The sequence below is a fragment of the Ictalurus furcatus genome, chromosome 8, assembly GCF_023375685.1.
Source record: "Ictalurus furcatus strain D&B chromosome 8, Billie_1.0, whole genome shotgun sequence".
Classification (NCBI taxonomy): domain Eukaryota; kingdom Metazoa; phylum Chordata; class Actinopteri; order Siluriformes; family Ictaluridae; genus Ictalurus; species Ictalurus furcatus.
In genome coordinates, this window is record NC_071262.1 from 11,130,302 (window position 1) to 11,142,782 (window position 12,481).

General features: G+C 39.0%; 2 protein-coding genes across 4 annotated transcripts in view; one reads left to right on the top strand and one right to left on the bottom strand.

The window, feature by feature from the left end:
• The window catches only part of LOC128611332 (microtubule-associated tumor suppressor 1 homolog A), a 20,740-nt gene extending 15,283 nt beyond the window's left edge, over nt 1-5,457 (top strand). For 2 of the 3 annotated variants that reach the window (XM_053630733.1, XM_053630735.1), the window contains 7 exons: nt 401-615; nt 879-984; nt 2,620-2,693; nt 2,897-2,992; nt 3,419-3,535; nt 3,691-3,788; nt 3,967-5,457. In XM_053630733.1, the coding sequence (XP_053486708.1) occupies nt 401-615; nt 879-984; nt 2,620-2,693; nt 2,897-2,992; nt 3,419-3,535; nt 3,691-3,788; nt 3,967-4,183 (923 nt within the window). In that variant the 3' untranslated portion in view covers nt 4,184-5,457. The remainder of the gene's footprint in view (nt 1-400; nt 616-878; nt 985-2,619; nt 2,694-2,896; nt 2,993-3,418; nt 3,536-3,690; nt 3,789-3,966) is intronic. The other variant, XM_053630734.1, reaches the window with a different exon arrangement.
• Nucleotides 5,458-5,693: 236 nt separating this feature from the next.
• On the bottom strand, nt 5,694-10,772 carry pdgfrl (platelet-derived growth factor receptor-like). The gene is made up of 6 exons (XM_053630736.1): nt 10,520-10,772; nt 9,413-9,683; nt 8,826-8,977; nt 8,403-8,702; nt 8,152-8,288; nt 5,694-6,260 (listed from the first exon to the last, which is right to left on the bottom strand). The coding sequence occupies exons 1-6, from the start codon at nt 10,572-10,574 to the stop codon at nt 6,069-6,071; spliced, it is 1,107 nt and encodes a 368-aa protein (XP_053486711.1). The 5' UTR covers nt 10,575-10,772; the 3' UTR covers nt 5,694-6,068.
• Between the last annotated feature and the right edge of the window lie 1,709 nt (nt 10,773-12,481).

Below are 12,481 nucleotides of genomic sequence, written 5' to 3' on the forward strand. Positions count from 1 at the left end.
TCTTGCATCATAATGCATGTAATGTTGTAGCTTTACTTTGTAGTGCTGTCAAAGATGCTGTAAGTGCGGTAACAACTGTGTGCAAGGAAGAATGCTTTTCAAATGAATCACACCATGGAGTATTGGCAGAACCTTATGTCAAGACAGCAAATGTGCTTTAATGCCAGCAGCTTGTCCTTTCCAGATTCGGTGCACAGTAATCAGTCCTTTAATCTTGCACTGAACATCATAAGATGAAAACAAAATTGTCAGCACAAAAAAATGACCTTTAGCAGAGGAGCTCTGCATTTTGTGTATTTATGTACAAACATTTTAGTTGCGATATGGTAGTATGATCTGTAGAAATGCATTCAATGATGCACCTGTTGTCATGAATTAAACAAGTCAATGTGTTTCACAGTGAGCTCAGTGCAGTCATGCAAGCTTCTGGAGAAGGAGAAGGAGGAGCTGCATGTGGCCTTCGATGGAGTGCTGAAGAAAGTGCAGGAGCAGCACCGCCTGGACCTGGCTGACCTGGAGGAACGCCTGAAAACATTCTATTCAACTGAGTGGGAGAAAATCCACCAGTCCTATCAGGAAGAAGCAGAGAAGTACAAAGCCCTGCTGGAGCAACAGGTGAAGGGGAAGGATGGCTTGTATGCAGTTTTTATGCAGTGTATTGATTGATTGATTCGTGTCACTGCTGTAAAACTTGCCCAGAGAGCTATTGTAATTCCACGATGACTGCTACAGTATGTTTCTCAGGTTATGCTGCCACGTTTCCATTTGTTTTCACGTTCACATGCAAAAGGTTTATATTTAGGCTTACAAGCTACCCGTTGCTGAACGCTATAAACAGAAGTGCTTCTGATACTGAAAGTGTGTTTGTGCCTGTGTAGCTGGAGGAATTGAGAGCCAAACATGAGGCTCTGCAGAAAGAACTGGAAGAAAGCCATGAAGAGAAGGTTAAGGGCCTTAAACAGCACTATGAAGAATCTTTTGAAGGTGACTAAAATTAGTGTTCTCTCTCCACCCACACAGTTAGCTAACTGCTAATACAATGCTGATTGCTTCTGGTTTTGTGTATATCTCGTACTAAATAGTTTTAGATCTTCAAATAAAATACAACATAAAACAAAAACAACCTGAGTAAATACACAATACTGTTTATATTTATTTTATTGAAGCAAAGAATGTTCTCCAACACCGATCAGCAGTGTGGAAAAAATAATTGCACCTTTAAACTTAAAATTTGGTTTTGCCACCTTTAGCAGCAATAACTGCAACCAAACGCTTCAGATAACTGGAGATCAGTCTTTCACAGCACTGTGGTGGAATTTTGGCCCACTCTTCTTTGCAGAACTGCTTTAGTATAGCCACACTGGAGGGTTTTCGAGCATGAACTGCCCATTTAAGGTCCTGCCACAACATTTCAATTGGTTCAGTCAAAGTCAGGACTTTGACTAAGCCACTCCAAAACTTTTTAATATAGCTTTTTTTTTCTTTTTTTTTTTTTGAGCCATTCAGAGTTGGACTTACTCCTATGCTTTGGATCATTGTCTTGCTGCATAATCCATTTGCGCTAGAGTTTCAACTCACAGAAGACCAGACATTGGGTCTTTTAGGATTTTATGGTAGAGAGCAAAATTCATGTTGCACTCAATTACTGCAAGTTGCCCAGGCCCTGAAGTAGCAAAGCATCCCCACAACATCACACTTTCATCACCATGCTTGACTGTAGGTATGATGTTCTTTTTGTGGAATTCTGTGTTTGGTTTACTCCAGATGTAACGGGACCACTGACTTACAAACAGTACCACTGTCAACTCATCAGTCCACAGAACATTCTCCCAAAATTCAGACGAGCCTTAATGTTCTTCTGGGTTAGCAGTGGTTTTCACATCGCCACGCATCCATGGATGCCATTTTTGCCCAGTGTCTTTCTGATAGTGGAGTCATGAACAGTGACCTTTATTGATGCAAGAGAGGCCTGTAGGTCCTTTGATGTTGTCCTTGGCTCTTTTGTGACTTCTGGGTTGAGTAATCGTTATTCTCTTGGAGGAATTTTGGAAGGTTGGCCACGTCTGGGAAGGTTCACTACTGTGCTGATTTTTTTTCCATTTGGAGATAATGGCTCTCACTGTGGTTCTTTGGAGTCCCAGAGCCTTTGAAATAGCTTTATAACCTTTCCCAGACTGATGTATTTTAATCACCTTCTTCCTCATCATTTCTGGAATTTCTTTCAACTTTGGCATAGTGTGTTATTGGGTAAGACCTTTTAACCAACTTCATGTTGTTGAAAAAGTTCTATTTAAGTGTTGATTTGATTGAACAGGGTTTGCAGTAATCAGGCCTGGTTGTGTCTAGTCCAGCTGAACCCCGTTATGAATGCAGTTTAAATTTGGAGCAAATACATTTTCACACAAGCCCAGTTGGTATTGGATAACATTTTTGCTTCAATAAATAACATCATTTAAAAACTGTATTTTTGTGTTTACTCCGGTTGCCTTTGTTTTAATTTCTGAAACAATTTAGTATGAGATAAACACAAAAACAGTAGAAATCAGGATCGGGCAAATACTTTTTCTACAGCACTGTATATATGAAAAACCATGCTACGATTCTTCTTTTCTCTTTTAGAACTCAGAAAATCTCATGAGCAGGAGATGCAAGCTCTGGTAAAAATGCAAAAAGACTCTGAAGCAACGTTATCTGTAAGAAAGCACCAGGAATGTTCATTTAGCTAAATCAAATTAAGTTAATTATGTTTACATTTATAAAAGCAGTTTAAACGTGTTCATTCAGTCCATATACTGTACAAGTTACTTAGCCTCACCAAGTAATCAGCTATACAGTGTATATACAGTGTATGTTAGAAGTACAGGAAACTGACCGGGGCATATTTTGCCTTCATCAGAATCAAATTGAGGAGCTCACTACAGCAAACAGCTACTTCAGTGAGAGGCTGAAAGCAGAGGAGGACCGAAGGAAAGAACTGGCTGACAAATGCCAGGTACATTTTTGCCTTACTCCTCAAACCTTAACTTATCGTGTACTGTTTATACATGTTATCAGCTAGACAGGAATAGTGCCCACTGATAGCAAAGGTTGAACACTTTCCATTTAGAGTCTATAAGTGACTCTTGTGGCATGGTAGGATAATATTAGACGGTCCTGTCTGAAGTGGGGCCCCCTGGCATTTTGAAAGGGGATTTAGATAAGAACCCTCCAATGCTTTGCCAAACCTTCTATACAGAGAGATATCATATCAACCACCCAGTCTCCATTGCCTTTCTGACACTACATAGTGACTTATTACATAATGTCAATGGGAGTTCAAGCCACAAGATCAGAGCGGTGCATACATGCAAGTTAACATTTTAAAAAGACACTTGCTTGGTCCCAAAAGCTCTTGCTCACTAACATTTTATGTTTCCAGAAGGACTCTCACACCCTCTATCTGGAGCAAGAGCTAGAAAGTCTGAAAGTGGTGCTGGACATTAAGAACAAGCAGATCCACCAACAAGACAAGAAACTGATGCAAATGGACAAACTGGTGAGCTCAACTCTCATCTTGACCATTGGTTCCTTCAGACGTCTGTCTTTTCTTTTCTTTTTTCCAATTTTATGAATATAGTAGACAAGAAAGTAAGAAACGGAAAACTGGTATTTTAGTTTACACACAATGCGGGCGTTTTAATGGTATTCTAGGTGGAGAAAAATGTGAAGCTTGACGAATGTCTTAAGAAAGTCCAGCAAGAAAATGAAGATCTAAAAGCCAGGATGGACAGACATGCTGCATTATCAAGGTTTGGCTCATCTTTTACTTGTCTGTTGGTTTCCATGACCTTGTGGTTTGATTTTTCTTCTTTTTGTATTATTTATTTTGTTTTTCAATGTCAATTATATTTATACTAACACTACACATGCAGCTCTTACTTTGTAACTTGAATTATAATGCGCATGTGCCCTTTTCCCTTCCCGTAGGCAACTGTCCACAGAGCAGGCAGTCCTGCAGGAATCACTTCAGAAGGAGACAAAAGTGAACAAGCGTCTCTCAATGGAAAACGAGGAGCTGCTGTGGAAGCTACAGAACGGAGACCTGAGCAGTCCACGCAAGATCTCTCCCTCTTCCCCCTCCATGACTCTTCAGTCCCCTCGCCACTCAGGCCTTTTCTCCAGTCCCCCCGTTTCCCCCAGATAACACTGGTCATCAGCTTCCAGGAAGCAGCTTCTCAAACACTTTGCCGGGGACAGAGTTCTTGTCTACACTGAAGGCTATATTAGCTATGTGGGTCCTGTCACCTGAAGGACATTAATCCAAAATGGATCTACTCTCAGGTGAACTTTGTACAGTTGAAAGACTATTAAGACTGATTAAAGGATTGCACAGAAGCACTTAATCAATAAGGCCACCTTTTTGTACTTTGCCTTTCATGTCTGATTTTGAAGGAAAAATACTTTATCTCAGGGCTTGTATATAATTTCTCTTTCTTTTTTTTTGAGCGCCTTCATGCTTCATCTGCGAAGGTTTGAGTTTGACTGGGGTGGTAAAATGCTTTATTTTTTATGTCTTTTCTATGCATATGAGTCAAAATAACATTATGATGGCATTTGACATGTTTTAAAAAAAAAAAAAAAAAGCGCTTTGCCACTAACAGCCTTTTACGAGGACCTGTATTCCATCACTACAAAAACAAATTCCTAGGATTACACTCATAAAAACGTTGCACATGCTACTTGACAGTTTAAAGATAGGTAATTCATTTTCCCATTAGATTGTTCTCTTTACCCCACCTATATTTGAATAGCAAAGTATCAAATATTGAGGAAACACAGTTGTGTGTGTGTTTGTATGTTTTTTGTTTGTTTGTTTTTTTAAACCAGCAGCAAAATCAAGCATTTTTGGCTGCAACAATCACACAAAAAACTCCGCAAAATCCTGCAGTTATCTTTTAAAGACAAAAGAGTCCCAAAAACCTGAAGACTGATGAACTGTGTATTTGATTTTTCAGAGAATTAGCCAGTCCATTTGCCTACTACTTCTAGGAATGAAAATCTCCTTTTTGTGTGTGTGTGTGTGTGTGTGTGTGTGTGTGTGTGTGTTTTAAATATGAATACGGGTTTAGGATCGTTAACTACTGTAGACCCCTGATGAGATACTGGTGTACTTTTTGTTCGTTCTCTTTTCCTTAACTATTCTTTATGACCATGGGACCAACGTATATGACTGTTTGTGCATGTTCAAGTGGCCTCAAGAGCAGCCCCCAGTGTTGAAACTCTCCTGTAGCTTTAAGGATTGACTGTTTCACGTGTGAGAGTATGGTTCGGTTGTGAGAGTGAAAGAAATTAAGAGCTAACGTGGAACTTGGTTTTGTGTCGCTAAGATATTTGTGTGGATATTAAGTTTATTGGTGTGAAGCAGATTTTTTTTTTTTTTTAAAGAAATATGCAATTAATAAAGTCATATTAAAATCACTTGACCATTTCAAAGTCGGTTGCATTTTAATGAAGTATTTTAATTAGTAGGGAACCTTTCATATGGAAATGGGTAAAACTTATCTGTAATGTTGATACCAGAACAAATGCAAAGTTACAAAAAGCTTGGGTAAGACTGGTCTAAGAAAAAGTGGAAAGTGAAGAGTGTGTGAACCAAAAATAAGCACAGGCTCCGCTCTGCACTCCACATTCCACATACGGAGTCCATTAGAGGCTTCGCACACTTTCCACCACAAGCTCCACCATCAGTTTATTTTATTTTCACTTCCAGCAATGCAAGACCATGTTAATATTGAAGTACAGATACTAATTGTAGCATGTAAAAAAAAAAAAAAAAAAATTAAAAGCATAGATCTGAGTAAACACTTACAACCCTTCACTGGAGCTATTTTCACTATATGAAGCATTTGTAAATAATATGAAAATAGCATGAAACCAGTAAACGGTATTTGTGCTTTATACATTCTTTCATTTTATCCCCTATTGCCGTGAAAACAGTCTTTTTTTTTCCCTCACAATGGCATCAATACAAACAAGCAGCAAGATGCCAGAGGTGTAAAGAGAGTCCAGTTTGAGTGCCATCTAATGGCCTAATGATACGAGTTCACTTTTGTGGCCACAGATGTCTCTCCATGGTCATTTTTTGCTGTGCATATGTAGTTCCCAAAATCAATAGTCTCCACATCATCCACGATCATGACGCTCTCGGAAATGCGAGTGATTTGGCCCACACCTCTGTTTATCAGCCTCCGTGAGTCCTGAATACTCACAGGCCTCTGGTCCTTCATGTAAAAACAAGAAAGGAGCTCAGGGTGAGTTTGCTTGCATTAACTGCATTCGTTAAATGACAATGTGAAATGTGAATACACGCCTTCAGTTAAATAGCATAGAATCTAAAGCGCGAATGATTGTGGAACTGTAAGGAGAACTCCGTGCTTGTGCCGGAGTTCTGAGTGGCGTTTGCTTTGATAAAAACAGCCAGGCCAACCACTGTAGAGTGTTTGGTAGGAGCAGGGAGGACACTGGTGGGTGATGGGTGCAGAAACTTCATCACAAATAGAAATGGGAGAAAATGTATTTGATGTTAAAGAGGAAGTTGATGTGTGGTGTTTCTCCAAAACATCAGTCATTTTAAAACACCTCCACTCAACTGCAAACGCAGAACACTGATCTATAGAACACCACGTAAATCTATTACTCATTTAGGCCAGACTCTCAGTATCTACGAATAGTCACATTAAGTTTTTATTGGAGTGTTATTCATTGTGAACCTAGAGACCAAATTACAAGCTCTGTTCAACCTCCAAGACCAGGCGAACATGGTACTGTGCTACTGGATGTTGTACTTATATCTAATATAACAGGGAGTCAAGTTGAATACTACAACTTACATTGTATTACTACTCACAGGGCTGTGCTGTCCCTCCTCTACTTTTTTCTGTATTCAGTTGCTAACCAGTCAGGACAACTCATTGAGGGTTTTTTTTTTTTTTCTCATTACACAGTGAATATACTGATGACACTGTTGGACTGATTTCAGAAAACTTTGAATTGGTAAGCAATCCAGAAGTGGCTAGTGCTGTATGGTCGAGAACAATAACTTCATTAGCACCTCATTAAAGTCAGTAACCAACCAATAGCATTCACTTCAGCATTCACCCTGCTATTTCTATCTGCAATCAACACCAGTGACCGAGTTCCACTGGCAGCCATACGCACCCATGCCATAACACTTCCTCCACCATATTTGACAGATGATGTGGTACGCTTTGGTTCATGAGCCATTCCTTTCCTTCTCCATACTCTTCCCATTTTTTTCTGGCCTTTCTGTTGTTGAGTGTTACCCGTGCTTTGAATCTTGAGGTAAACCATTCGTATTTACATTCATGAAGGTGTCTCTTGATTGTATACTTTTACAATGATATGCCTACCTCCTTGAAAGTGTTCTTGACTTGGCAAGATGTTGTGAAGGGATTTTTCCAAAGAATTCTTTATTTGTCTTCTGTGATCTTCCAAGCCTTTTGGTGTTGCTGAGCTCGCCAGTGCATTCCTTCTTTTTAAGAATATACCAGATTATTGATTTGGCCACTCCTACAGCTTCTTCTATCTCTCTGATAGGTCTGTTTTGTATTTTCAGCCTACTGATGGCCTCCTTCATTTTCATCAACTCCTCTTTGGACTGCATATTGAGAGTTTCCCATGAACAGCTACCAAATGCAAATTCAGTGCTTGGAATCAACCGAAGACCTTTTATCTCCTTAATTTGTCATGAAATACTGAGGAAACAGGCCACACCTGTCCATGAAACTGCCTATCAATCAACTGTTCAATTATGTTTGAGCCTCTGAAAATGGAGGGACTGTAATTTCTAAACGGTTAGTGCAATATTTTTGTTAAACCCCTTGAATTAAAGATGAAAGTCTACACTTCAGTCACATCTTGATTGCGTCATGTCAAATCCATTGTGGTGGTGTACAGAGGCATAAAGACACTGTCGCTGTCCAAATACTTATGGACCTGACTGTACATCTACATGCTAGCTATAAAAGGTATGCAGGAGCTTTTTGTATGACATAAACAGGAGTTTATGAAGAAAATAGGAGTGTTATGAGCACATATTTCAATAAGCCTTTTATGTGGTCTCTTTTTGACAGAAAGTACTATGTTATTTACCTGTCCTGGATAGGTCCATTTGAATTTAACATCCATCTCAGGTTCACCCAGAACAGTGCAGGTGATGTTAAAGATGTCCCCTCCACTCACTTCATTTGAGGAGGCCTGAATAGTTGCATATGGAGGACCACTAGGTACTAGAGTAAAAAAGAGAAAAGAACATACACAACGTCCTCATCCCTTTATTTTAAACCATATTCACTGATTCACTGAATTGCACATTTCATGTTTATTGGTATCATCTTTCTGACCTTCAACATAAAGCAGCTGGTACTTAGTGGAGACCTGTGGGGTGTTTTTTGTAGGGCTCCTAGCCTTGCAGTAAAAGGCCCCCATATGCTCGTGGCTGGGGTTCTGCAGGATAAAGCCTTTGGTGGGGTTATATGAGATAAGATTCCCATCAGCCTGTATCTCCTCTGGAGGCATTTCCCTGTGTAGGGACACTGTGGTCTTAGGGGTCGTGACTCGGCAGGGCACTGTTGCAGGTTTATCAGGCCGCAGGAACACAATCTCAAAGTGGATGGATGATGGAATAAATAGCTCATCTTTGTCTTAGCAGAGAGAAAAATACATTTGCATGATCTCATTAAGCCTCAAAATAGCATTGACTCTTAGAGGCACATTAACAAAAAAATCATGAACTCCTCCCCCCGGTACTGTAAGATCTGTTATACCTGTAAAGTATATGTAGGTGGTGGAGGTGTGATCTGGGTCCTTCTCACACTCATCACCATCACAGAGTATCACCCAGCAGCTGTATTCTCCCGTATCAGCAGCAGAGGGTGATGTCAGGGTCAACTGACTGAACTTCTCATTCTGGGTAATGCTAACGCAAAAACAAGACCAATCTTTCAGCATCAAAAACAAAAAAGTGGCATATTCAAACCGTTACTTTATTGGAGAATCTAAATTTCCAATGTGATCTCAAGATTTCATCCTCATGTCATCTCAGGGAGTTTTTCCTTGCCACTCTCACCTGTTCATTAGTTATCTAAATCTACAGTATATCCAGCTTTCTGTAAAGCCGCTTTGTGGCAGTGTTTCCTGTTGTGCGTTTCTAAATTGAATGACATTTTCTAGGTTGAAATTTCAAGATTTCTAAGAACTTTAATTTAACAAACATTTGGTGTGTTTCTTTATTGGCTCCCACAAAACTAAGGTTCTGCTCATATTCATAACATGTAGAACAATATGGTCTCAAGATGGACCAAAATCTAAAACTTGAGAATGGGTTGAGAATGAAGTAAAATAATTGAAGTACCTGAGACGGGAATCATTAAAAATGTCCAAGTAAGACGGGTATGCCCAGCCGATCTTGGTCCCTTTGCACCTTAGTTCCAATGTTTTTCCAGGACTCAAGATTATATGGTCACCGAGACGAAGGAAGCGGCCTTTGTCCAGAACCTGAGTGAGAATGGACTGAACTTTTCCACCTACCTCTTTGTCTTTTACTTTGGGGTTGCGTCCCTTGACCCGCTTTCGCCCTGGTCTGAAACTGGCATCTTTCTTACCCTTGGTCTGTTGACTCACACCTGGGTGGGTTAGCATGAGAATGAAGTGCCATGTCAAACCATTATCAGAAATGCTGAATGTTTGCTTGGAAACGAGAAGGAATGAAGACAACATGGCAAGTATGTAGACATGGAAGTTTTGTCAAATTTGAGAGAAATATTTTAAAGACAGGAATAATTTAACAGTTTTTTGAGTAATGTGTATCTGATTTTTGCTATGGTCCAGTTAGAGCCAGAGAGTTGCGAACAAGAAGAGCGTTTGAGGAACAGTGCAGCATCTGGAAATCTACTCCATTTTGCATTACAACTCCACAGCTGTACAAATAGAATTGCAGGAAATTTGGTTTTTCTTGTTATGGCACTGCCCAGACGCCATGAGTCTTGCAAGTTGAGGTAGAAATCAAAACAACATGCATATGTTTTTGCATTACACTGTGCCAAGCAGAGTGATCTAGCAGAACTTTAATTTGATGTTTAACTAGCTTTGACTGTTGTCTGTTTGCTGCTGAGCTTTAATCAAAGTTAAAACACCAAAAATACAATGACAAAAGAAGGAAATGTTCATGACTCAACATATTAAGTGTGAAGGGAAGCCATGCTAATGAAAATAATAAGAAGCCAGGGAGTTGAGTTCAAAATAATGAGGGTTTTTGTAAATTCCTGTAGAGCTTGTTTCCCTCCCCAACCTTTGTCACTGTGTCAGCTCCGGAATCTCCATCATTCCCAACAAAACCAAAGTAATTCCTGACAAACTGCAAAAGTATTACATCTGTCGTTTCTTTCACACGTGCCTTAATGGGACATGGAAAACAGTACATAATGATAATAATAATAATAATAAAGAGATATAGACTCACCATTTTGGATCTCTAGGAGGAGTAATGATAATAAGAGAAGTACCCAGAGCTTCATAATGAATAGTTCCAGGTATACAGGAGCTTGTTCAGTTTCACAGGAATGCCAGACAGCAGATCTAAAGCTCTAAAAACATCGACTGTCTCTATTGCACTGTGGGATTGATCATCCACAAAAAACAAGGTAATGCTTTTAAACTCCCCTACTGACCCAAAAATTCTGCAATGCCCATCCTCTGGTGCCCTCTGCTGGCTGAAACTGCTTTTGCTAAATATTGAAGATGTACAGTGCACTAATTCTCATTAGGATGTTGATTTATTTTCCAAATTTACATTAACTAACTTGGCTGAAATGTTTAAGCAAAGCAACTTACATTTGAGACAGGATACAAATGAACAGTTGAGGGTTTAACAGTTGCGTCTTGCTCAAAGACCCAACAGTGGCAACATTCTGATCTGTAGCCCAAAGCCGTAACCGACAAGCCACCACTTCCAATTTCTATAAAGGTCAAAAGTCCAAAAACAGGCAAGCTATTGGTTTTGCAAGCTTTTAACAGAGGGTAGTTATTCCAAATATCAATTAGACTAGACTAATAAGAAGTATGGTAACAAAAGCCTAATGTAACAGGATTCATGTTATTTAATAGGCTAATTCATTCATTTATCTTCAGTAAGCACTTTATCGTGGTCAGGGTTGTGAGGGATCTGGAGTTTATCTGGTAAGAATACATTCTGGCACGCAGTCTATCGCAGGTAACCATGCACACACACGTTCACAAACTCATTCACACATAGGAGTAATGTAAAGCCATACACGCTACTACCGGAGGTAGGAGGAAACCCATGCAGACAGTAACCTGAGCTCATGAGTGAACCAGAGGCCATGAAAATGCAAGGCACAATATTTATTGTAATATTAAATTTTTTCCTGCTGGTCACCACTTTCTAGTTTTGAGAGCCCACGTAGTGATGAGTAATAATTTTCTAGTTCTAACACCAGCCTTGATTTAAGAAGGTTTTTTGTGATTTTCTAATTTCCAGGTGTAGATGCTTTGATGCTGCAAATACAAGTTCTCAGTGTGTGTATGTGTGTGTGTGAACTATTATTTATGCCTATGAAGAATACATCGTAGGGTATTATTGAGATATTAGCTATGTGTATGACTGACAGAAGTCAGAGAAAATACAACTGCAAGGTTAGGTTAGCTGCTGCCCACACACATTCCACCTAAAAGTATAATCAAATGAAAATAAAGTTTGGAAATATGGAGAAAAGGTTGTAGAAAAGGCAAATCTATTCATGAATTTACCAGAATTAGTCTGTAATACAGTTTTATTATGAATGCCATTAATCAATTCATACGGTCTTACAGAAAACATTCATAAGTGTTATTCTACAAATTAAATACTTGCATAATGTTATTTCTCCAGACTATTAAAAAATTCTGGTCAAGCCCTCTGTGTACTACTTCAACATAAACAATTAATCAGTATGAGTGATACATGCTAATCAGTAGGCTATGCTATGATTGCTGTAGTGGCTAAGATTTGTTTAAATGTAACACAATCTATGACACTGTGGTAACAGCCAAAAGTTTATCATCATCATCATCATCACCATCAAGTTTATAATCATACTGATTATCTAAACTATAAAATGGTACAAATATAATAATACATTTGCCAATAAGAATTAAAAACATCAAAACAATCTTAGAGTTTATATTTTTGAAAGTAGCCTTCTTTGTACATTCTTGGTATTCCCTCAGTCTGACCCATAAGGTCTAATAGCCATTCAGTTTTGGAGAAGATCCCACATATACTGAGCATTGCTTAGTTGCTTTTCCTAAGTCCTGAATGAAATTATAGGTTGGAAAGTCATTTACCAAGGCACCCTTGGTAAATATGAACAAAGAAGGCTGTGAAAATTTGTCTGTATTGTTTTTCCTTTTGCTCTTTTGCTTG

Excerpts from the sequence above, each read along its gene's own strand:
- pdgfrl (XM_053630736.1), bottom strand. The coding sequence starts at position 10,574 with ATGAAGCTCTGGGTACTTCTCTTATTATCATTACTCCTCCTAGAGATC. Across the intron at positions 8,978-9,412 it reads TTTAATGATTCCCGTCTCAG|CATTACCCAGAATGAGAAGT; the intron begins GTACTTCAATTA and ends TTTTTGCGTTAG. Across the intron at positions 6,261-8,151 it reads AATGGACCTATCCAGGACAG|GACCAGAGGCCTGTGAGTAT; the intron begins GTAAATAACATA and ends TTTTACATGAAG.